Source organism: Lepidothrix coronata, unplaced genomic scaffold (genome assembly GCF_001604755.1).
Source record: "Lepidothrix coronata isolate B3197 unplaced genomic scaffold, Lepidothrix_coronata-1.0 Scaffold304, whole genome shotgun sequence".
Taxonomy (NCBI): Eukaryota; Metazoa; Chordata; class Aves; order Passeriformes; family Pipridae; genus Lepidothrix; species Lepidothrix coronata.
Window position 1 is genome coordinate 109,681 of NW_016690484.1, and position 23,908 is coordinate 133,588.

General features: G+C 49.4%; 1 protein-coding gene across 5 annotated transcripts in view; it reads right to left on the reverse strand.

The window, feature by feature from the left end:
• Positions 1 to 23,908, reverse strand: part of SLC24A3 (solute carrier family 24 member 3) — a 124,337-nt gene that overhangs the window by 44,321 nt on the left and 56,108 nt on the right. For all 5 annotated transcript variants that reach the window (XR_001878428.1, XR_001878427.1, XM_017837419.1 and 2 more), the window contains 4 exons: positions 16,175 to 16,251; positions 9,184 to 9,258; positions 6,109 to 6,193; positions 4,647 to 4,750 (listed from right to left, as the gene is read on the reverse strand). Coding sequence is in view for 3 of the 5 variants with exons in the window: in XM_017837419.1 (XP_017692908.1) it covers positions 4,647 to 4,750; positions 6,109 to 6,193; positions 9,184 to 9,249 (255 nt within the window). In the remaining 2 variants the exon portion in view is untranslated. The remainder of the gene's footprint in view (positions 1 to 4,646; positions 4,751 to 6,108; positions 6,194 to 9,183; positions 9,259 to 16,174; positions 16,252 to 23,908) is intronic.

Consider the following 23,908-nt stretch of genomic DNA (forward strand, 5'->3'; position numbering starts at 1 on the left):
GTGTTTTCCCACTGACATAACCCAGAGCACAGGGCAGCAGATGATTCCGAGAGGCGCCTCAGCTGGCACAAGGGGTCCCTGACCTGGACAGAGGAGAACCTTCTGAATTTAGTTTATTTCCTCAGGTAAAAGAATCCCACTGAAGCAGAAGGAGGCAGATCAGACAGTCTGGATAGTCCTTTTTCACTCAGTATACTGAGGAATGATGCCTTGCCACCTACTAGACCCCTGGACAGAACAAATAACTGGAAGAACATCTGTAGCACAACCCAGCATTCTTGGTTCTCTGCTCCACCTAAGAGCAGCCTGTTTTTTTCTGTGAAAAGGTAAAATAGAGAAAGTTGAACTCAACTGAAAAACGCAGCAGTTAAACACTAATTAACAGATCAAGCCATGCAGATTCAAAATTACAGTTTAACGCTGGACTTGCACAACTTGCAACCCATGGTTATATTGCTCTCCTTTAAGCACCTTTCACCCTCCATCCTCCTCTGCAACACTGCAAAAGGCTGTGGGTCAGTGCTGGGTGAGGACAGAGGAAGACAGGACAGCGTGCAGGGCAGAGCAGCAGAGCTGCAAAACTGAGACGAATCTGGATGGGGAATGTCCAAAACCAAACAAGCTCTGCTTGTGCTGGCTTGAATGAGAGCCAAATTAAGCAAGGACTGCTTCCGAGAATCCCGTGTCCTTGCCACCAAGGATGGTGAGAGGGCAGTGGAAGGAGGGGAGAATTTGGGAAGCACAAACATGAGCGTGCAAGAAGACAGGACAGAGCGACTGAGGCTCTGCAAGCACAGAGAAAGCCTGACACAATCCATGCCTACACAGACGGCAGCATCCATGCCAGCATCTCCCCTGCTGTCCCACATGTGTCCCCCACAACGCTGCTGAACTCGTGCCTGAAGCACCTGCTACCATTTCATCTCAGCATTCTCTGACTTCCTCGTTCCCCTGAGCCAGAAGGAAGCACAGCAGACACAGCAGCTAAAGAAACAACATTTGGGTTGTGTGACTCAGCAGCAGAAAGGAGCCACGCCGGTGTCCCAGGTGTTCAGATAAGGGAGAAAACAGCTACAGACACATCCAGCCTGCACTACAGCAGCAGGTGTGCCAGGATAACATCAGCCAGGGGAAGTCAGGACAAGGAGACACAGAGCAGAGGTGTGGGGAGAGGAGAAGGGATCGAGAGCACTGTGGGAAAGCCGAATGCTCAAGAGACAGCCGAGGTGGATCCACAATCCCGGGGAAGAATCTGGCTGGTGCAAGCTTTTTTCCTCTCAAGCCTCCAGAAAAGGAGAGTTGGGCTGTGTAGACACTGACATGGCCACTCAAACCAAGGCCAGCCCAGCAAGAAAATCCCTGTTCAGCGTGGAGCAACAGGAGCAGCACCTGAAGCCAGGACCAAAGCATGCCACAGGATGCTGTGCAACAGGGAAAGAACAGGCCTGTGCCAGATCTAATTGGCCCCTAAAATGACAAGTTACTCTCTTCTATTTAATCTCTCTGTGCTTTGTTTCCCCATCTTTAAAACATCCCTTCATCTCACAGAAATTTGGGGAAAATTAATTAATTGCTCATCAACTGCTCAGATACAATAGTGATGAGATCAGCAGACGTTCAAGAGGAAATTAATAATTCTGCCTCTGGAACGGGGCTTGAATAGAGCCTGGTAAATAAGGCAGAAGGGCACAGAGTGAACAATAAAGAGAAAACAAAATCCTGAATAGCTGCTCATTAAGTGAGCAAAGTCCATTCTGTGCCTGAGGGAGGCAGGACCCCACGGAGAACCCGGCAGGGGACCCTGTAATTAAAGGCTGGATAATAATGAACACACACCGGGGGGCAAATTACGGGACACAGGGAACCCCAACGCTGCTATTTTCTAACTTTTCCGTGTTTGACTTTCAACCCTAACAATGCTCTTTTAATGCCTTTTTCAGGTGTGCAGTGTCCTACAGAGGTGTGGGCATCGTACCCTCCTGTTCCAGCAGTGGGATGTCTATTCTGATTTATTCTGAAAAGTGTGCACTTACAGCCATTAAAGGCTTAGAAGAACGAACAATTTGAGTTGGTGCTCAAGCAAATGCACACCAGCTTTGTGGGGCCATGGGCTTGTTTCTTTTTCTAAGCAAGGTAACCAACCCGGTATTTTCTTAAGCCAAAGAATATTACATCCAAACACAGCACACACAAACTACAACCTAATTCAAAAATAAAACATAGCCCAGAGAGAGTTGGTCAGTATTTTACAATTCAACCATTTACCAGTCAAAAACCGTAAAAACCAAACCAAAAGAAGGCTTTCTGAAAGAGTGCTGATGGAAATGCTGCAGAGAGCCCCTGCAGGTCTGAGCTCTGGCATTCCCAGCCCATGGACAATACATCTGAAAACCTGAGGGCTCCAGCTGCTGAACCTACAGGTCTGAGCCCAGAGAAAAAGCCCTGGAGCACAGCAGCAGCTTTGACCAATGACCAGACCCCAGGCTCACCTGGCAACTCAACACTGAGATCCAGGCCCTCAGCTGAACAGAAATCCAACCACCAAACAAATTTAGCACCTATGTTAGTGCCTCTGTAGTGACACTGTTGATAATAAAACCAAATTCCTGTTAACACTAACACAAAACAAAAAGATGAATCACTACAATAAAAGGGAATGACTTTTTGGTGAAAGACTGGGAGTGAGAAAAAATATGAATAATAAACCAAACCAGAGTTTATCCAGAACATTGTAATTATTGACACTGAGGTTTCTTATTTGCTCATTAAAATCACAATTCCAAATCCATCATTCCCGTGCTCAGCCACCCTCTGAGGGTTAAACTGCAGCAAACAAGTGTTAAGTGACTTGACTAAACCATACACACATCACCCCTAGAGTCAAGGAAAACAAAGCTGGGACAAATCAGGCAAAATCTCAGTTCTTGGCTTGAAAGAGACGTGCAGACCCCACTCAGGATGACTCTCAGCAGCCAGTCCCCAGCTCGGACTCCTGAACGCTCCCCCTCCTGGAAGGTGAAGGCACTTCTGAGAGCACTTGAGCTGTGTCACATCCTTCAGAACCACCTCCCACCTGCAAACAGGCTCTCGAGAAGACGGGCATCCTCTGCCAACCCCCGAACTCCAGCAAGCCTTTTCCACTGAAAACTGTGATTTGGAGCCGGTATTTTTAACAGGTTTGAAGCGTGCAGTCTACACTGTGGAGAGTAAAAATCGGAAGAACTGGCTCCTCTGCCACTGTGCTAAACAGTTAATCACCTTCATTGGCTTGAAAAAAGCAGCCTGAGCAAGAAGTCCTACTGATTACAGGAGAACACCCCTGGGGAACACAGCTTCATGCCCCGGGAAGGCTTTGGTCACTAAAAACTGACCTCGATCAACTGGGCTTTCATGGAGTTACAGCAGAGCCACTAACACGTCGAGCATCTGCAGCTTCCAGCTGCATGTTCCCATGCAAATAAGGACACTTAGGCGGTTAAAAGGTATTATTGCGGCCTTATCCCAAAGCCTCCTCACAGTGAAAATGTTCACCTTCATCCTGTAAAAGTTCACTGCTACTGAAAGTAAAATTGGATCACAAGTTTCCCCCGGAAAGCCCAATCCCTCTGCATGCTTTCTCGTACTGACCAAGTTATTCAGGTCCCAGTTCTTCTCCTAGAGTCAATTATCCCATTGCCCTGCGTTGGGAACCTCACCCTGCTTCTCCTCTTAACAAGTAAGTCTGCACAATAACGTGTCAAAGGACGTTTATGAGGTTGTAAAATACCGGGCAAGTTGGCAAGTGCGAAGGTGAATGCAGATTCAGATATTTAATTATACAGTCAATCATGTCTGCAGTTCAGACAGCAGCTCAGATCTCAAAAGTTAATTACTTTAATTTCAGATTAATAGCTTGTGTTGTCATAAGGAGTTTGACACGCTGGAAAACAGTCAGAAACGACACTGGGAATTGATCCTGACTGCTAAGGAGGAAAAACATTGGAGCATCCGTGGAAGTGTTCAAAACTGACTGGGCCAGGCTCTGAGCAACCTGACCCAGCTTTGTAATCAGCCCTGCTTAGAACTGGGGGAGTCAGGGTGTGAGGGCTTTGGATCAGAGACCCCCAGAGCTCCGTTCCCACCCACCCCATTCTGTGCCTATGGACACAAACGACGAGACAAACCACAAGCAAAACTGTATCTCAATCACACAACTTCCCAAGCCCTGCCAATCATCCACATGCACCCCAAGCCATCCTGCACAAAGGCAGCATCTCTGGAGCTGCTCCAGGAGCACCATCTCTCCCTGGAGGCTCTTCCCAGGGCTTCCCACCCTGATTTACCCTCCAGAGGCACCGACACCTCCTGGCTCCTCCGGCCTGAAAGGGCCCAGTACAGCCATCACTATGTGGCTTTCAACAGCTACCAGGAGGAGGTGTTAAACAGCCAACTTTTATTCCTTTGACCACCCACATCTTGGGCAGCCTACAACACCAGAGTTGACGTTTGCTGTTCTGCTTTTCATTTCGAAAACGCGAGAGGAACAGCACAGGGCCCTGTTAAAAAGAACAAAGCCAGAGGAATTCGTGGCAAGGTTGTGAACCTGGCATCTGATTTCACAGCACAGGGTGCAGCAGGAACCGTTAGGAATCATTAAATGCTCTTACCTGTCCTGCAAAAAGCCCACACACGCCAATAATACAGAGAATGTTAAATACAGCCGAGCCTACAATGGTTCCAACGCCCACGTCTCCTTTTGTGATAAAAACACCTGAAAAACAAGTTCAAGGGAAGCTGTGTAAATTGGAAAGAGCAGAATTTTTTCACAAGAAATTTGCAGACCTCACAACCCCAGTAATGAATCTAGAGGCAGGCACTGGTTCTGCCACTTTTTCTTATATTTAATAGGGCAACCTGCAGAGACTTGCTTTCTGAGGGGACCTGGACAGACTGTCTGATGGAAACCAGGTACCTTAGTCATGTCTAAGTTACCAGCCTCCTGGTCTGGTGATCCACCATTATGGCAATACTCATCACAAAACACTGTAAGCTCTGTGGGAGCAGCTGGTTGGACACAAATTTGCAGGAAACTGTCTCCCATAAAACATTCCTTCACCAGTACTCCCCATATCCCCATCCCGACAGGCTTCAGCAGGGATGAAGCTTCAGTAGAAGCTGGAGCTGATTCAGTCATCTGGCCATTAGCTACTTCCAAGCTGAATGATGCCTCTCAGGATGAGTTATGGGGCTCTTTTCAGAGCTCTTCTGTCACACTTGGTTAAAATGGGCCAATGAGGCTAAAGGTGAGGGAGATGAACTGACAGACACATGCATCATGGTGCTGCACAAAATCCTTTCCTTAGGAAGCCAGCCTAAATATAACACTCCATCTCCTGCTAGCTGTCAGTCTGTTTAAATTCATCACTTGCTTTTAAGGTTCCAGCAGTATTTATCTGGCCAGTGCAGTTTAGATATGTTTTCCAACTTTATCCTTTCCTCAGAAACACAGAAGCACTCACCTGTCAAGTGACATGCATCTGGATTACACCACGGCAGGATAATGATCTGACTATTAGGGTTTTTCTAAGTTGCCTGAAGGAATCTGGTTTTATTTTCACCCTGCTACTGCAGTCCCCTTAACTGAAATACAGCCCCAACTTTGTCCAATTTAAGTTCCCAAATGTTACAGCTTTGCTTGTGTAAGGAGATCTCTCTGCAGAGCACACAGCCTTGTGTGAATTAACTCGTGCTCTGCATCTGACAGCTGTGACTCAAACAGGAGCGTCTCCTGGAGAAAGTATCTAAGCTGAAAGCTAATTCTCCTTGGTGATGGAGAGCTCTCCATACCCTCCTAGCCACTGCCCCGATGATCCCCTGCCAGCAGAGATGTGGATGAGTAAAAACTGCACGGAACAGCACCTTTGTACAACCCTGACTGCAGTCCCCGCTCAGCTTACGGCTCTGGAAGGACTTCAGCTAGTGAGGACTCCCCACAGTCAGTCCCAGGTGTGCCCACGAGGGAAGGGCCCGGGGTTGTAACAAACGTTACAGGCATGCAGCAATCCCATTTCAACTCTGGAAAACAGCCAGGGCACCGCCAAGGTTGGGGAGGCAGCAGGTTACAGTTACCTATGACAGACGTAAAGAGCTCGGGAGCGGAGCTTCCCGCTGCCATGAACGTCGCCCCAGCCACGTCCTCGCTGAGATGCAAGCGCTGCAGAGGAACAGAGGCACTGGTTACAACACCGAGCAGCTGAAGGAACCCCACTGCAAACGTCAAACTGTCTGCCCAGAGCGGAAACTTGTGTAAAGTTTTATGTTAACAAAGGTTAAGTACAGGGGAAAAGTCATCACAGGTACTGGCTACCTAAGTCAACATCTCCTGGCAGAGAGGGCAGGTTGTGCCTGTGCCACCCTTTACACTCCACTCATGGCTCTGTCTGCCCCACGATCCCAGCAATACACACCTGATCCACTTTGGCCCATAAAGGGCAGGGCTGCAGCTCAGCCTTGGTTCACCCCCAGCCACCTTCCCTGGCATCACTTAAGCCTTGGACATTTACCCTCACCTCATCCTCTTTCTCTGGGATCACCATCACTTACCTCCTACACCTGTCCCCCAGCAGTACCCAGGGACTGCCTAAAACAGGGACTTCTGGAAGGGAAAGGACCCACTGTTCCATGAAAACTTCATCAGCACACGCTGCTTCCAAAGATTCACTTGGCTAATCATGGTCTTGGTGTTGTCTGCATTCCCACTGCTCCATCTGCACCAGTGGCTGCTCAGCAGATGCCACAAGGCTGCTGAGGACCACGTGCCTCACTGGCACCTTCTCCTGTTTAACGTGGAGGTAAAACCAGCCCCTCAGACAGCCACCAGCTCTGAGCTGTGACTGCACCAGCCACCCAGACAATCACCAGCTCTGAGCTGTTACTGCACCAGCCCCCCAAACAACCACCAGCTCTGAGCTGTGACTGCACCAGCCCCCCAAACAACCACCAGCTCTGAGCTGTGACTGCACCAGCCCCCCAAACAACCACCAGCTCTGAGCTGTGACTGCACCAGCCACCCAGACAATCACCAGCTCTGAGCTGTGACTGCACCAGCCCCCCAAATAACCACCAGCTCTGAGCTGTGACTGCACCAGCCCCCCAAATAATCACCAGCTCTGAGCTGTAACTGCACCAAGCTGGGTGCGAGGCAGCAGCTGCCCTGTGAGCGCAGGGCAGATCCACAGCCAGAGCAGGAGGATGAGCCGAGGGTGCTGGGAGGTGTCCCTGGCAGAGCTGGCTCCTGGAGGCAGAGCCCCCAGCCTGGCAGCAGAGAGGAAACCTCCCTGTCCCCTCATCCCTCCACAGCACTGCAGGGCTTCTCTGCAACTTCATCATTGCCTCTGCACAGAGACAAGACTGCAGAAATCCTCCCAGCAGCCTTATCTGGATTGAAGGTCCCACAAGGGCAATCCTGGCCCCTAAGGGAAGGGAACCCTATCCACTCACCACACACAGGTAACACTTGTATGTAGGGTATGGGGACAAGGTGAAAGGACAGGATGTGCCCTCACCAGCAATGCTTTTAAAGCAGAAACCACAGCATCGCTGCAGTGCTGTAAAAGCTTGTGGAACCAGATTAAACACAGCTTTATGGAAAATTATTTCAAACAGGATCAAACCTACTGTGGAAGAGTTCATGAGACCAGAAGTAGATTCCCCAAAGGGCAGGTTCTTCTGCAGGCTGCTCTATGGAACTTTGGAGACAGCCACCCTACAAGAGCTGCTGCAACAGTGTCTTTTGAAAGCAAAGACAATCAGCCTTTGCAACGTGACTCGTGCCTTTTCCTGTGCTTTCTTGAATGCTCACATCAAGGACAAACCATGGAAAGCTGGATGTTTTGAAGACAAGCCATTCTGGACTAATGAAATCAAAAGCAGTTGGACCAGGAAACAGGACTGCACATTTCTTTTGCTATCATCTAATTACAGAAGGGTTTAATTATGCATAATCTACATAAAAGGGCTTGAATGCCCCCAAAGGTCACCTATGGAGAGAGAATCAAACAGGAGTAATAGGAACAGTAAAAGTCTGATCCATTTATATGACCCACTTTGATAATTTCTAGTGACACAGCACCTCTCACCTGGGCAGTCTGATGTTCAATTGCAAAGCCTTCTCTTGCACACACAATTAAATAGAACTTGTTATTATCATCTTATTGGTGGTGCTGGGTAACAGAATGGTTTGGAACCACTAAAGCACACGAGGAATTGTTATGTACCATTGAGAAGATAACAAATAACCAAAAAGCAAAGATCTGGGCAAATGAAAACTGCCTTCTAGGGCCCAGGTGCAAAAAAGGCTCACACAGCAGGGTGCTGAACCACAACTATCAGGTTAGTTTAGAGATGACTTCCATCAGAGCTGTCAGCACAAATGACTTCTCCTGCCATCTCTGACACCTCTCCCAGGGCTAGGCACAGCCCATGCCCCGACCAGTGGCACTCACTGCCAGGAACACGGGCAGGCTCTCCTCCAGATGACACAGACACCTCACTGCCAAGATCAAACCATATTTTTACATGCAAAGATTCCATTGCCTGGAACTGACACAGAGGGGGCTCGCAGTCATTGTGGGCACACGGTCTGTGTTCTCTCTGCAGTGTCTGACCTGATTTAGGCTGAAATGGACTCCTTGTCTTCTAAAATTTCAGCATGCCAACCTTAGCAAAAGAGGGACAGAGTCCCTTGCAATTGCTGGGAGCATTCACAAGCTTCTTTACAGCTGACCCAGCTGTCCCAGCTGCTTTACAACTTACACCCACACAACACAAGGTGTGAGACTCGGGTCTTCGAGCACCAGGTACAAGACCTGTGACTTCTACCGGGGCAAACCACCAGAGGTTTTAGTTTGTGTCAGATAAGGGTGTTTCTGCAGAGACATCTACAAAGACACACAAACGAGGCAACAGCAACTCCCCCAGTGTGAGTGGCTGGAGCACCCGGAGAGCCCGTCAGCCCGTGAGCTGAGCCCACGCACACAGGCCACACCGAGCAGCTACACAAGCAGCACGAGGAGCACTGCAGGACAGTGAATACACCATCACACCCTGATATTCAGGACAGTGAATACACCACCACACCCTGAGGCCCTCCAGAGCTGCTGCACGAGCAGCACGCGAGCCGAAGGAACATCCTCCCGTACTTACTTCGCAAATCTTCTCCAGCGAAGGGACAAAGAAATCATCGCAGACGATCGCCAGCGCGTAGAACATGTACACGGCCTGCAGGAGAGGAGAGCAAAGGCTCAGTCTGGACACTGCCAGGCAGGACTGAACAGCAGCATCCCAGGTTTGGTTTGGCACATTTTCAAAAAAATGAAATGCTCTTGCAAGAACTTCTGGAGTTGTCCGGGTTTTAACTGAAAGACCCTATTTATCCAAAAGTTCTTACAAGCTATCAAAAGCTGCCAACATTTTATCATCCCTGTAAAGACTGCTTTTTTTAAAATTTTCTGGACACTGCTAAGCCACACTGAAATATTTTTGCCTTCCTTTTTTCCCCCGTTGCACAGTGCAAGGCTTTTTTTATCACTGTGGTCTGTGAAAATCCAAACCTTGGAGGAGTAATTTTTGAAATCTGGTGTTCTGAAAAAGGGGAAAGGAGCTAGTTTTCTGTGATTGTAGTGCTCTGCCATGTCACCTGGGTCCCAGTGGTAAATCTTGCTAAACTTCATACAGGAACAAACACAACCCAAGGGAGAACACAAAACTCAAAAGGACCTCGAGTCAATCAGCTCTTCAGTTTCATGCCAGAAGCATTTAATCCATGTTGCTGTACTGTGAACAGAACGTGCTGGGGGCCTGATCTCTGCCCCGAGAGGCAGATGGCACAGTGTGGCTCCCATCCATGCAGCAAAGCCCTGTCCTCCCCCATGGGGGTAACCTGGTCCATACTGCCCAGATCCTCCAGCTCTGCTTGTTGTTGAAGTCCTGCAGAAGCTCAGATGATGGGAGGAGACCAGAGTACTTTTTTCTAGAGGGAAAGCAGCAATAAAAATGCCCACCATGGTTTTTTTTATTGTTTTAGCTTTCAAGGAACAGGTGTAAATCTCCCAACCCACCACACACCCAGATTCTAACTTGCCAGAATTGCAATTTGGCTGCAAAAAGCCAGTAATTACTGTAAATCTCAGCCATGAAAACTTTTCAAGCTCGAAAATAATTCAAGTGTATTTTTTTCAGGATTAGAGATGGGAATTTCATCAGAACAAATTATTTTGACACCATCTGGAAGAACGGGCACTAGACTGTCACTTAGGACAGTTTCTGTGCTTCTCTGTCACTCCTCATAGACGCGAATAAATGTAACTTGGGCTTTTTGAAACTCTTGCGCTGCAAAACGCTCCCGAGGACTACGAACGTAAGCAGAATTCCAGGTCTCCAACTCTGCTGGATGCAGCAAAGATCCTGATCTTGCAGAGGGAGCACCAGCTGCTGACACGATGCCAGCTGTAAGAACAGAGACAAAGGAAGCAAATGGCTCGCAGGCATTGTGCATCGTAGGAAGAAGGATCAGAAACGGCCCCAGAGAGTTGTGTGGCCAGTTCCCATTGAAATCCGGTGGAGAGTGGGCGCCTGGATTTTGATCTGCTCATCATATTAATTTGTGGTGAGTCGTGCCAGTGTTTTCCTTCCCCAATACACAGTAATGCCTTTCAAGAACACTCACCTGTCACAAAAATGGCATCTCATGGCATTCTGCTTATTAGAGGGCACAACCACAACCCTAAAGGGTGACAAGGGAACTCTTCCCCACCCATGCTTTCGCATTTGTAGGATCAGGTACAAGGGAAAAGGCAAAAAGGAGAGTGAAATGAGTAAGGAACAGAAAAACAAATGTGAAGAAACTGCCCCTCTGCTCTCGGTGATCCCCCTGGAGGAGCAGGGAATGGCAGCTGCTGCAGTGGTTGGGAGCATGGAGCCAAACCCACTGCCCTCCTCGAGAGCATCCTGGGTGACTTCAGCAAATGTCAGCCCTGGGCTGAGAGCACCGACCAGGCTGAGCCCAACCAGGCTGAGCCCACGCTGACTTGGACGTTGGAGCATTTACTGCAATGACCTCACTGCTGCCACACACCTGGGTTTGGCTGTGAGGTCTCCCTAATCTTCCTGAAGTGGCTTGAGTGCAATACAGTGTAAAGCATCAGAGTCTGAGGAGTATCTGGCTAAAACCCAGTCTTGTCCACAGACTAAACCACTGGCAGCTACCCCCCATCAGTGAACACAAGGACAGTAACTGTTACTTCCTTGGAAGTTCTTTGGGGTTTTTTGGTGGGGCTTTTCTTGTTTGTTTGCTTTAAAACAAACAAAACAAAGTAACTTTTAGAGTTTGGGCCAGCAGGAACAACACAACCAAAACATTTAATTTCATGTCAAGTCAGGCTCCCAGTGAGGAAGCCCAGAGACCAATGCAGGCTATTTCATGTGAAAAGGAGGAAGGCAGCCAGCACCAGGGCAGGCCAGTCTGCACTGCATTTATTACCCACGTGGGAAAAGCCAACAGGATGGCTGTGATGCTGGGCAGCTTCCATCTAAGTTCACCTGAGATTCCAACAGGGAGTCTCGTGGCTTTTTCCCTCAGCACACCCCCCCAGTCCTCAGAGGCGCCGTGGGAGCAGCAGGATTGGTGCAGGAATGGAAAGGAGCAGGGCAGTGTCTTTAGCCAGGCCATATACTTTAAAGACACTCTTCCTCCCCAGAAGGACATTAGAAAATTAGGAAAATGCAATGGCCCTGCATAAAAGGATTACAAATGCCCAGTTCAGTATTACATTAGGACTGATTTTAAAGTTATGATTCTAACAAAAAAGCATCAGAGAATAACTGCAATCTCTGCATCGAAGGATCTTAAGTATCTTACTCGAAATACCTGTTCCATTGCACAGGATGAACCAGTCATTTTTCACATTTGTCCAGCAGTGCTTCACCTTCCCGCAACAGTCTTCATACTCAAACTAAAACTCGCTTTACTGAACTAAAATAAGCAGCTTTTCACAAGAGAGAATAATGCTGTAGGAGCCAGCAATCCCCACAGCCCTGCCTTCTTCCCAGAGCGCTGGGACAGGCTGAGGTGACCGTCCCTGCTGCTGCCCCACAGCCCCCCTGCCCCGGGGGGCAGGCCCAGCCAGGGGCCGCCTCTGAAACCAAGCACAGGGCTTTCCTCAACTCCGGCCACGTTACAAACCTGCCTAAAACTCCGTTGTTGGAGAGAAATTAAAAAGGCCCACTCCAACCAGGGTCCCCCAGAGCCCAGGTTCCCCTGGGGCAGCAGCCAGCTGTGGCACAGCATTGCCATGGCAGGGACAGCCAGGCACCGGGACAGGCACCGGGACAGGCACCGGGACAGGCACCGCCCGAACGAGGCAGCTCTGGCTGTCCAAGGGAGATGGGGCTGGGCTGTGGCTCTCTGCACAAATAGATGAAGACAGGATGCAGCCAGGGCGACCTACATTTCCCAGCGCCTGGCGAGGAGGGAGGCAGGTGCCTGCTGGAGCCCCCCGTTCCCATGGCTACACGGAGCCACGGCACACCAGGAGCAGGAGGGACCGCCAAGCACAGCCACTGTTCCTCCACGCCCTCAGCGTGGAGGGCACAGCTCTGCCCAGGGCCAGGCTCGGCCCCGACCACGCACAGGCCCCCTCACACTGGCAACGCAACATTCCCCGGCACCACATTCCAGATTTGCCAGAGAAAGCTGGGAAAAGGAGGAGCAACACCGTACTGTCAAAAAGACCAGGATAACACACAGACCCAAACCCTCCATTCTTGGCTGTCAGTAAAAACCTTGGGGATTCCTCAGCAAAGCCATTTCCCCTCCCCATCTGGAGGAGGTAACGGGGGCCATGAGCACGGCAGGGCTGAAGGTCCACATGGGCACCAGTGCACACCAGCTGGAACTAACTGAAAACCAGGAAAATGCTAAGAGAACAACTAGACAGCCTTCCAGAACCTAAAGGGGCTGCAAGAGAGCTGGAGAGGGACTTTGACAAGGGCCTGGGATTACAGGACGAGGGGGAATGGCTTCCCACTGACAGAGAGCAGGGTTAGATTGGGTATTAGAAAGAAATCCTTCCCTGTGAGGTGGGGAGGCCCTGGCACAGGTTGCCCAGAGAAGCTGTGGCTGCCCCTGGATCCCTGGAAGTGTCCCAGGCCAGGTTGGATGGGACTTGGAGCAACCTGGGAGAGTGGAAGATGTCCCTGCCCATGGCAGGGGAGCTGGAACTGCATAACATGTAAGGTTCCTTTCAACCCAAACCAGTCTTTGATTCTACAAACTACAATGTTAAGCCCTCAAGTGCTGGGGAGCTCCCAGGTTGCAGACTGTATGTTTGGTCCTTTAGCAGGGAACAGCACCAGACTCTCAAAATCCAGATCCTGGCCCCTCCAAACTGAACAACCCAAAGCAGTGACTGAGCAGGGAGTTACTGCCCGTGGCAGCATGCCCTCTTCTCAGAGGGGACATGGAAATAATGAATAGCAGTGAAGCAATCAGTTAATGAGCTCTGAAGAAGTATCCAGGAGAAATTAAACACCATGGCTCCAAACCTGTAATATGGCCTCGCTGGCCCACTTTTTCTTTAAACCAAAGTATTTTCAGCTCGGCCCTAAAACTATTGCTGAACTGCCTAGTTTCTCCTAGATTTTTCCAAGTGTTTAGGGCTTTACTTTCATCTTTGTGAAGCGCTAGATCATGTTTAGTAATTCACGCAGCCCCACCCTGAGATCTGCTGGGTCTTTGTGTTTTCACTTTATTAAACAGCAGAGACCCGAGGCCCCAGTGATAGCTTTTGTCCCGTTTCTCTGGCTGCCGTTAAACAGCTTTGCCTTGATGTCTTTCAGAAAGAAACATGAAAGTATGGGCAAAGGGGCAGAGAAGAAAGGACAAGTTTTTACTGAAATGAATAGAAACTGTTTAAGGGGAGGTCAATAAACATGAGAAGCATGATGATGACCTCTAATCATCACTGCATTGTTCTCCCTACCACTACAGAGCCCCTTTTACAGGCTGATTTCCTCAAACCCACTGAGAAACCTCAATGGAGACAATGAAACTCTGTGCCTGTATCCTTTTTTTTCCTCCAAAAAGGGCATTTTTGCACATGCTCTGATTTCATCACATGTTTGGTAACTGTACTGCTGGGAGGTAAAAAACAGATTTAGAGGTTCATCACCCCAGGACAGAGACAACCCCTTTCAACACAGACTTGAGGCAGGTTGCTAAATGCTGACAGTTGTCTATTTTCTACCAGAGGTTGTCCCCAACTACTACAGTGCTACAGGCTGGATCCAGCTGGGTCCTGCACCTCAGGGACACATAAGACAGAGTATGGTCAAGAAATGTTCTTAAGTCAACCAAACTGGTGTGGAGGGGGAGAACCCGAGTGGGCACTTCTGAGGGGACAGCAGATGCTTACTTCTACTTCTCATTAAGAACAGATTTTTCTTTTTATTCTGGAGTAGATGGTTCATCAAAAATCTCAGTCCTCCAGACTCCATTTTGATACATGTTAAAGGCATGTTCAGCTTATCCAGAACTGAACTCATATATGAATTTTTGGGAGTATTCTTTTGGGTGCTAAAAAATCCAGCTCAGGTCCAGTGCTCACTTTCCAAAACATCTCAAAGCTCAGTGTTCCCATGGAAACTTGGGATCCTTGAGCTTGCCAGGCACAGTCAATAGCAACGTTATTCGAGAAATTTTTGCAGCCATTTAGCCAAAATAAAATCCTAACACAGTGGGCTCACATTACAACATACAAAACAATCTAATTCATACTTTAAAAGAAATCATGAATCACTGCACACAGCTAATGGTGACTGCTCATTTCAGCTAAGAATTATTAAAAGCTTTTAAACATTCACTCCAAGTGGGTATTTACTCGGCTGCTTAAGAATGCCTCTAACCCCCGAGATGTACCGACTTGGCAGCTCCTCCTGAACACAAACAACATGAAAAAAAGAAAAGAATTGTCTTCAACTACCTAAGAGTCAAGGAAGGGACCTGGAGGGACAGTGGTCCCCTCTGTCAGGGCACTGCAGCTGCTGACCACAAGTCCCCCAACGCCTGCTGAGTGTCACGTGCACTGACAGGCCGGGGTTATTTAAATAACTTTATCCCGAGTATCCTTCATTTTGGCCTTAGCCATGCACACCAATTACACTGACTTCTCCGGGGCAGAGATCACAAAACTGCAAGCCCAAAATCGCACAGATTTATGGTATTAGTAAGGTCTTTAAAACAGCAAGTATTCAAGCCTTCTTGGCCCATTTCTGAACTTTGAGGCAAACCCCTTGCCCACCCAATGTCCTCCAGAATTCCCACCCTACAGCTGATAAATGAGGAGCTGCAATACTTTCTTTAACAAATTCAGGAAGAAAAGCTCACTTTGGAAACTTATGTACTAGGGGGAATTCCAGAGAAACAAACTTTTTTGTTTCTTTCTATTTTGGATACATTAATATAGTTGATCATCATCTTTTAAACAGAAAGCTGCCTCTAATGTCTTTCTCCTCCAGCTGTCATAAGGGATGCCACGAGGCTTTCTGGGGGTAAGACTTCGCTTATTTTTGAAGGCAATGCCACGAGTGTCTCCCCTGGACTGGTCAAGCCCCCAGTGTCCTCCTGTTCAGGGCAGAGGGCAGGGGCCACAGCTGCCCCCCGGCCCCAGCAGAGCTGGCCTGGCTGGAGGAACACAACAGGTAGAGCTGACAAAGAAAGCTTTCCAACCCACGTAATCCCATGGATAGTTCTGTGCCAACATCACTATCTCATATATTACAGAGTGTTCCAGAGTTGCTCCTTGCAGAAAGCTTGTATCTTTTAGCTCCCTGACATTCGGTTTTCATCTTATGGATACCAAACTCTTCCATTTTCAGAGACAACTTTCTCTTTCCTATGGACTGACAGTGTCTACAGAAGAAATGAAAGCAGGAAACAAATTCAAACTATTCTTCCATTATTAAGAGAACTCCTTTTTACCAGAAGATTCCAAGAGCACAAACTATCACATCCCTGACTGCATAGTCCACACAGGAGAGCAAAATGCACCAAAGAGAAAATAACTTCAGTCAAAACACTGGAGCACACTGAGCCCTGTCCACACCAACAGGAGAAGAAAGGCAAAGTCACAACACTTACACAAAGGACGTGCAGGACCACAGCTCCATGTCTCCTGTCCTCGTTCGTGAAGATGTCATTGGGGAATTCATGGAGAGCTGCAAAAAGCGGGGTGGGGGGGAAAGAAAGCTCAGATGTTTAATCAGCTACTCGAAACCACCGCACAGCTGTGAAGTAACACAGCGAGAAGTCGCCCGACCAAGCGCTGCAGTTGCCACGCCAGAGGCTCTGTTTCACCTCCCTGTAGCTCAGCTTAGCCTGTCCTCGGGCAACTGCCTTTCCCCAGATGTTTCCTGGGCAATTTGCTTCTGTGGCCACCACCCAGAGGCCTTGAGGGGGGACAGACACACCCCGAGAGCCCAGCGCAGTCCATAGCCTGGGCTGCAAACACGGTGTCACAGGTAATTTAAAGACAAACTCCCTCCATTTACTCCAATGCTTTATTACTGCTCTGGACATTAACTGGATTATGAAGTGCTTAAGGACAGCCTGCCAATTAGGCTGCAGGAATGGCTGTTGGTTAAAAACTGAGGAGCCAGTGTGAAGACGATGCTCTGGCACCCCAGTGCTCCCCAGAAATTCCAGATCTGAATTACCCAACAACAACTGAAACAACGGCTCTCTGCTAATGGTCAGTTCTGCACATTCGGCCTCCAGTTGGAAAAAATCAAACTGTGTTTTTCCTGGCTTTCGCATCGTTAATAAAGCTCCAGCAATTGGAATTTAATTAGCAATGCCACAGATGATTAAATGGAAAAACAACCCAGCTCTCTCTCCCAGTTTTGCTGCCTCTGAAGCAATAACTGAGCAGAAAGGAGTTACATCTTAATTTTGTTACTCATGCAAGCAACAGCTCTACCCAGGCAATGTACCTGAGGAGGAAAACACTCTTTTTTACACACAGTAATTTCCCCAAAGGCTTAGGTTAATACTGTTAACTGTATTCCTATGGATTGGTAAATGTTATAATGAGACCTAACAAACTAGCAGCAGCTACTGGACCAGAACAGCTGGCACTTTTAAAATATATATAATGAAGGAACATCAGCAACAACTTTCTCTTTTATGAGAACCAGCAACACCTTTGACATTTTATCACCAGTCAGGATTCACCTGCCAGGAGCTGGAACTTCTTCCTTCTGAGGCAGAACTAGCACTGCCAGGCTGCCTCCACCCTCCCACCCCAGCACGTGTGCTGTGCCAGGGCTGACAAAGGCTGCCAAAACCTCCTTAGGTGTGCAGCCTAAGGAACCAGTCAGGCAGGTACCAGCACAAGGACAGGTGTTAGAAAAACCCCAGCAAGCAACACGAAACCCTACGGAAGCTGGAAGACAATGAGGTTAAATCAGGTGGAAAGGATTCATCTCTCCTCAGCAAAACTTCCTCGTGTGAAAACCAAGTGCTGACATCACAGCTTTAAGGAACGCTCCAGACCACAAGCAAGGCAAACAGAGGGAGGTCTGCCTGCAGCAACGCTCAAAATGGTTTGCTAACACACACACACACACTCATGTGTGTGCTTCCCCCTCCCTCCTGCAGCTGCCTCTGAGATCTTACATTCAATACAGACAGATGATAAAAATCCAATGCCTTTATCAAGAGTCTCGAGGAGGTTCAAGGAGCCCAAAGTGCACCCAAGGTAAAGGCGTACAGGGGAAAAACAGCACAAAAATAGCACAAGCTGCTGCGAGTGGCAGCGACTGGGAATCCTGGCCCTCCTTTGTGTGCACAGCAGAAGTGACTGGTCCTCCCCCAGGTTCAGGTTCCCACCTCCCACTGTGGGGAAATGCACCTCTTTATGGGAGAAAATCCGAGCGTCCATCACCACGTTCCCTGTGACACCCTCTGAACACAAACACTTTTAGTGGGTTACACATGAAAGCATGCAATTATAAAGTAATATATGCAAATCTGAAATCTGCTGCATTTTTATTAGCTGCATCAGGTGCAGATGAGTACAGATAAGAGGAGAGCTTTGCAAAACACAGGAGCTCCTTTCTAAGAAGAAATAAAGGGTGTTGCTGGAACACCACTCCAACAACAGCTGCCCTATTTAGCCGGTCATAAAAGCTCAGACAGTTTGTTATTTTGCTCTTAAAAGAGTCCTCAGCCTTTGTACAGAAAATAGAGGCAGAGTTTGCCAAGCTTATTTTGATTGCACAGAAAAAAAACCCCAACCACGCTGCCAACAAACCTAAACTGAAAGAATTAAAGATTTCTGGCTAACAGTCTGCTCTGGTCCTGCAGAGGCGGCAGGTATCAGCCTGAAAGCAGCAGAAGGGATCTTCACACAGCTCAGCCCCTCCACACACACCTGCTGTGCAGGCATTAGGCACGATCCCACCACATTCCCACCACAGGCCGGGCGTTCCAGCCCTCAGCACACATGACTCGGGTTCAGTTTTCACTCAGCGAGGGGCACGTTCCCAGAAACCAGAGCACAGGAGTCTGCAGCTCAACACAACGCCCTTTCCAGGGGGCAGTCCCACCTTGTGCTGGCAACTTGTAGAACTATGAATAAGTATTAGGATTATTAGCATTTGCAAGTAATTGGAACTAGATGACTGTTCGGAAGGTGTGGATTAGCTTTGGAAAGGAGGCCAAATAATACAGGGGCAGGTGAGCATTAGGAGTGAGAAGCTGACCCAGGACTTGAGGTGTTCAGACAGGCAGCAGCTGCTGTGCAGGACAGGGAGCCCACAGCTCCCAGAGCAGGGCACAGGCACCCACCACAGCCACAGCACAACTCCGGGCATGACAAAGCAGTGGGGGGCTGCTGCTGCTCCCTCCCAGGGGAGCCATCACGGGGTATCGCCAGATCCAGAGGAAAAGTTTGTATCCGCACTCACCGAGGAGAAGTTATTTTAGTCACAACACAATGAGCTGGAATGAATTGTTGTCCTTTCATTCTCAGTCAGCATGGGATTCACTCAGATTGGAGCCCTGTTCAGCACTGGCTTCAGCTGACTTACAGAATGACCCTGGTTACCACTGCACTGTGAGGATTTGCTGTGCAAACACGGATCTGCCTCTGTCCTGCACAGCCCAGCTCCCCAGCCCTGCCCCGGCCAGGTGAGCAGGGAGGGTGCTGTGCAGGGAGGGTGCTGCTGCAGGCCAGGGAGAGCCACCTCTCACAGCCCTGCTCCCTGCTACTCCTCTCTCTCTCCTATTTAAAGTTTCCACCTCTGCAAAAGGATTCTTTATTAAAAAACCCAACACTGTACTGGATCAATGGTTCTCAAAGCTGCAACATCCACTTATTTTTAAAGAACTCTTTATACTGCTAGCCAGTGTACCTACTCTGGGGACACGAAAACCCTTGGGAAATTGCCACTGCTTTCACAGATGAAGGATGTTCAGCCTGGGCAATGAATTACCAGCAAAGAAAACTCATAAATTTACAACCTTGGTTCATTTTCTCATGCTGTCCCCATAATTCTTTCACGGCAGAGGCAAGTCACATCAGTGCTCTATCCCAGGGCATCCAAACACCCAGTCGGTGCCAGGTTCTGCAATCCCAAGGCATCCAACTACCCAGTGGGGAGAGGCCCACTTACTGTGGGGTAAGTAGTCTGGCCAGTGGCCCCTGTTTGCCTGCTGCTTCCCAAAGAGCTCTCCCAAAGCGGGCTGCACTTCCCAGCACTGGGCAGCAGGTACGGCCACAGAAAGCTGTGACTTGAAAAGCTGACAAGAGGGGCTGGATCAGAACCCGGGATTTAGATACGCAACTCCACCACGCAGGGACCACTGGCATTCACAGCACCAGCACTACTGCAACTGCCATGCCAAGTCCCAGGGCCAACCACCCTTCTGCAGCTGCAGAGACACCCAGACAGGAGGCTGTGCCAGGCAGCCGGGGGCGAGCTCTCGGGGGAGCCCAGCTGACAGAGCGTGTGCTCCTGTGCCCAGCCCCGGGTGCTCGGGGTGTGCCAGCTAATACATCATTGGCAGCGACCACAGCAGGAACAGAGAACCAAGGGCAACATCATTATGGCTTCACACTGGCAGAGGGAGGGCTTGGATGGGGTATTGGGAAGAAATTCTTCCCTGTGAGGGTGGGGAGGCCCTGGCACAGGTTGCCCAGAGAAGCTGTGGCTGCCCCTGGATCCCTGGAAGTGTCCAAGGCCAGGTTGGACTGGACAGCCAAAGGAAGGGCATCAAGGAACGTCCCCACATGTTTGTTCAGTGGGTCTTTGTGACTTCTATTGTCACCTATGAGGGACAGATGTTAGTGGAGCAGACCTTGTGATGCGAACTGAGGTAACATTTTTTGCATCCAGCTTTTTTACACAGGGAAATAAAAAACTTTAAAACAATTAGTTACCTTTTCCCCCTCTATCCTCAGAATCATTATTTTAAACTCAAGCTCAGGATTATTGCCTGGTTCAGGATAAGCAACAATATCACATTCAGCACCCTCCTGCACAGTGTCTCACCCAATTCCCTGAGCTCCAGCAGCATCCCTGCACAGTACCAGCTCTGACAGCCCCAGCTATACAGGTGAGCAGCCCCTGCACCCCGAGGTCTGTCCCTGACAGGGAGCAGGGACCTGGAGGACCTGTGGGTGCAGGGAGGTGAGGGGGCTCAGGAACTGCTGCATCTGCTCAGCCTCAGGGCCACCACTGCCTGGAGAGCAGCTGGGGCAGCCCCACACTGCACAGCACACAGGCCCTGTTCCCAGGGGAACACCCTGAAATCACGTGGCACCAGAGAGGCAGGGGACCGTGAACATCTTTAGCTATCTTTAAAACCAATAAGATCAGTCAAATTCTCTCTGAGGGAAGGGCGAGTACCTTTTATATATACATAAATGTTTCACTGCCTGCCAAGTGAAAATGGTGTTTGCAGTGGCGTGATCTAAAATGCACAGAGTGCCAAAGTGTGCTGATACATCAATAATAAAACATTTTGCTAATGTTTTGCTCATGTCTCCACTTAACTGCTGCAAACAAGTGGCTGAAGCAGCACAGGGGTGCAGCACCCTGCTGTAAATCCTGCAGCACACCCAGAGGCCCCGTCTCACCCCTCAGGGTGGCAGTGCCAGGCTCTGTCTGTGCCCCCCGTGAGCAGACCCTCTGTGGGCCAGGGGAAGCAGCCACACAGACACGCCCGTGGGCTTGGCAGCTCTGGGTGGCAGCCTGGCAAGTGAAATCAATTTGCAGTTGTCATCTCACACCAGATGGGGTGTTCCCCCCTCACTGACCTTTAGCTTTCCTCACCAATGGGACAGTATCAGCCCAGTCCAGGGCACAATTCCACGACAGACAGCAGTTATCCCACAGCTCCTCTGCCAAGAGCATCCCTGCTGAAGCTACTGAGCCTTGTACCTGTTCACAGGTGCCTCTTGGTGGGATGAGCCAGACAGAGCAGACACGGTGTGAATAAAAAGGGAGAGGTCTGCATGTCTACTGGGTAAGTTATGCACGGGCTGGGGGAAAGAAAGGAGGGAGAAGACGGAAGAATGGGAATCCGAGATGTGCCACGGGGAATTCAGAACTGGCAGCTCATTTGCATGGGAAGTGAGAACAAACATCACTTCTTCCTACTCTGGAGGAAGCACTCAAGAGAAATCACTGCCTGGAAACGCTGAAGAGAAGCTGCCCCCTCCACCCCCCCACGGAACAGCCAGCACTGCAGCTCCAGGGAAGCCCCATTTCTGCCTCGCACCACCAACTCTAGGAAGGGAAGCTCTGGCCAGGCTTGTGGGTTTAGACTGGAGGGGTGTTTGTTCTGGGTGTAAACATGCACATGTACACAGCATGCGGGGCTCTGTGAGCGTCCCCAGCAGCTGAGCTGTTTGTCATTCCATGCACATCTGTCACATCTTTAGCATTTCAGATGCCCAGAGTTGTACAGAAACTGAAAAGTGCGTTTCCTTCCAAACGAGGCACATGAAGTGCCCAACGCTGCACTCCCTGTGCCCTGTTGTCCCCCCTTTCTCCAGACTCTCCTGGCTGTGTGTTGTGTGGCACCACGCTCCCAGGCTCCACTCCTGCTCCACCACGGGGCTGTTCTGCTGTGCCAAGAGCACACACACCAGATGAGGTTTCCCTGAAACCAGCACTCTCCTCAGCTGCAGGAAGTGAAGCCTCAAAGGAACAAACCCCCACACGTAAGCAGAGCCCCTGTGAAGTCAAAAAGCTCCTGCCTTGGCTTCAGTGCAAAGAATCACTTGCAAGGTCAGAGGTGCATCGAGATCCTAGGACAGCAAGTAACTATATCTCAACACAAATGGGGAAGGAATCAGAAATAATAAACAATATGCAACAGCATATAGTTCAGAGAGAGTTTAAGTCAAATAACAGCAGCAAGTGACCTTGAAAGAGAAGGTTATACTTTCCTTCATTCAGTACAAGACTAATTTCTGTTACAGTGAGAATCTGGCAACTGTTTCCCAGGACCTCTGAGCTTTTATATTCCTGTGCTTCCCTTGACCACGCTATAGTTAAATTTCTTAAATATATATATGCATGCTTAAACTGACAGAGAGCAGGGTTAGATGGGATATTGGGAAGAAATCCTTCCCTGTGAGGGTGGGGAGGCCCTGGCACAGGTTGCCCAGAGAAGCTGTGGCTGCCCCTGGTACCCTGGGAGTGTCCAAGGCCAGGCTGGACGGGGCTTGGAGCAACCTGGGCTAGTGGAAGGTGTCCCTGCCCATGGCAGGGGATCTGAATGAGGTGGTCTGTGAGATCTCTTCTAATCCAAAGCTTTCTGGGATTCTGCAGTAGTTTTTGTTCTGCTTTGTGCCCCCAGGTTCCCCCATCAGAAGCAGCAATTCCTGCCTGCAGAAGCAAAGGCATGGAGGTATTAACAGAACTGCCAGTGTTATAACTTTTACAGACCCAAGGACCGTTGGTGTTGGATCAAGATATTTCCCCTGACAAATGCAATACTTCTGCAAAGTGATCCATTATCAGCCACACACCGTGGTCAGAAATAGCTGGCATGAGGAAGGTTCTTAGCGAAACCACAGCAAGAAAAGAACAAATCCATTGCTGGCTCCTGTCCTCACATGAACTGCCAGAAATTCCTAATAACTTACTGGCTTAATTCTGCTATTCTGAAGTTCCCCAGACTTCTTTTGATTTGGAACTGAATCCAATCCCCCTTTCATTAGCTTTATTTTGGGGAACAGATATTTAAATGGTGTTCATATCCATGGGCAGGCTAACCAAAAAAGGCAATTTGTTACAAGAAGTACTTTTATAAAGCCACCTGATAAGGAAGAGATGCTGCTATCACCTCTCTTCTTCTCCTGGGGAGAAAAGGGAGGGATGACTTAATCTCTCAGCGTCCCAAGTACTGGATGCAGGGATGTAATCAGTTTAAAGAAGGGGAGCAAATTCCCCTTGTATGCTTCAGCCTTAGCCCCATTATAGGGGTGGCTGGGAACCTGGATCACAGGAAAACAAACAAACAAAAAACCTTCAAAGAATCGAACTTGTGGACTTTGCCCAAAACACATCAAAGCTGTGGCTTAAACATGTGGTCCAGGCACGGAGGCAGCTTCGACACGGGGCAGCCAAAGCCAGCCCTGCCCGGGGAGCAGCACAGCGATGCCACCGCGAGCACGAGGGTGGAGAGTGCCCACACCTGAGCATGGCACAGGGACAGTGAGTCTTACAGCCACAGAACCATTTGGAAAAGACCTCAAAGGTCATCGAGCCCAGCCCTGCCCTCCTGCAAGGGCAGCACGCCCAGCAAAGCCCGGCCCAGGCGAGCCCCGCTCTGGGCTGCCCCAGCCCTGCAGCCTCT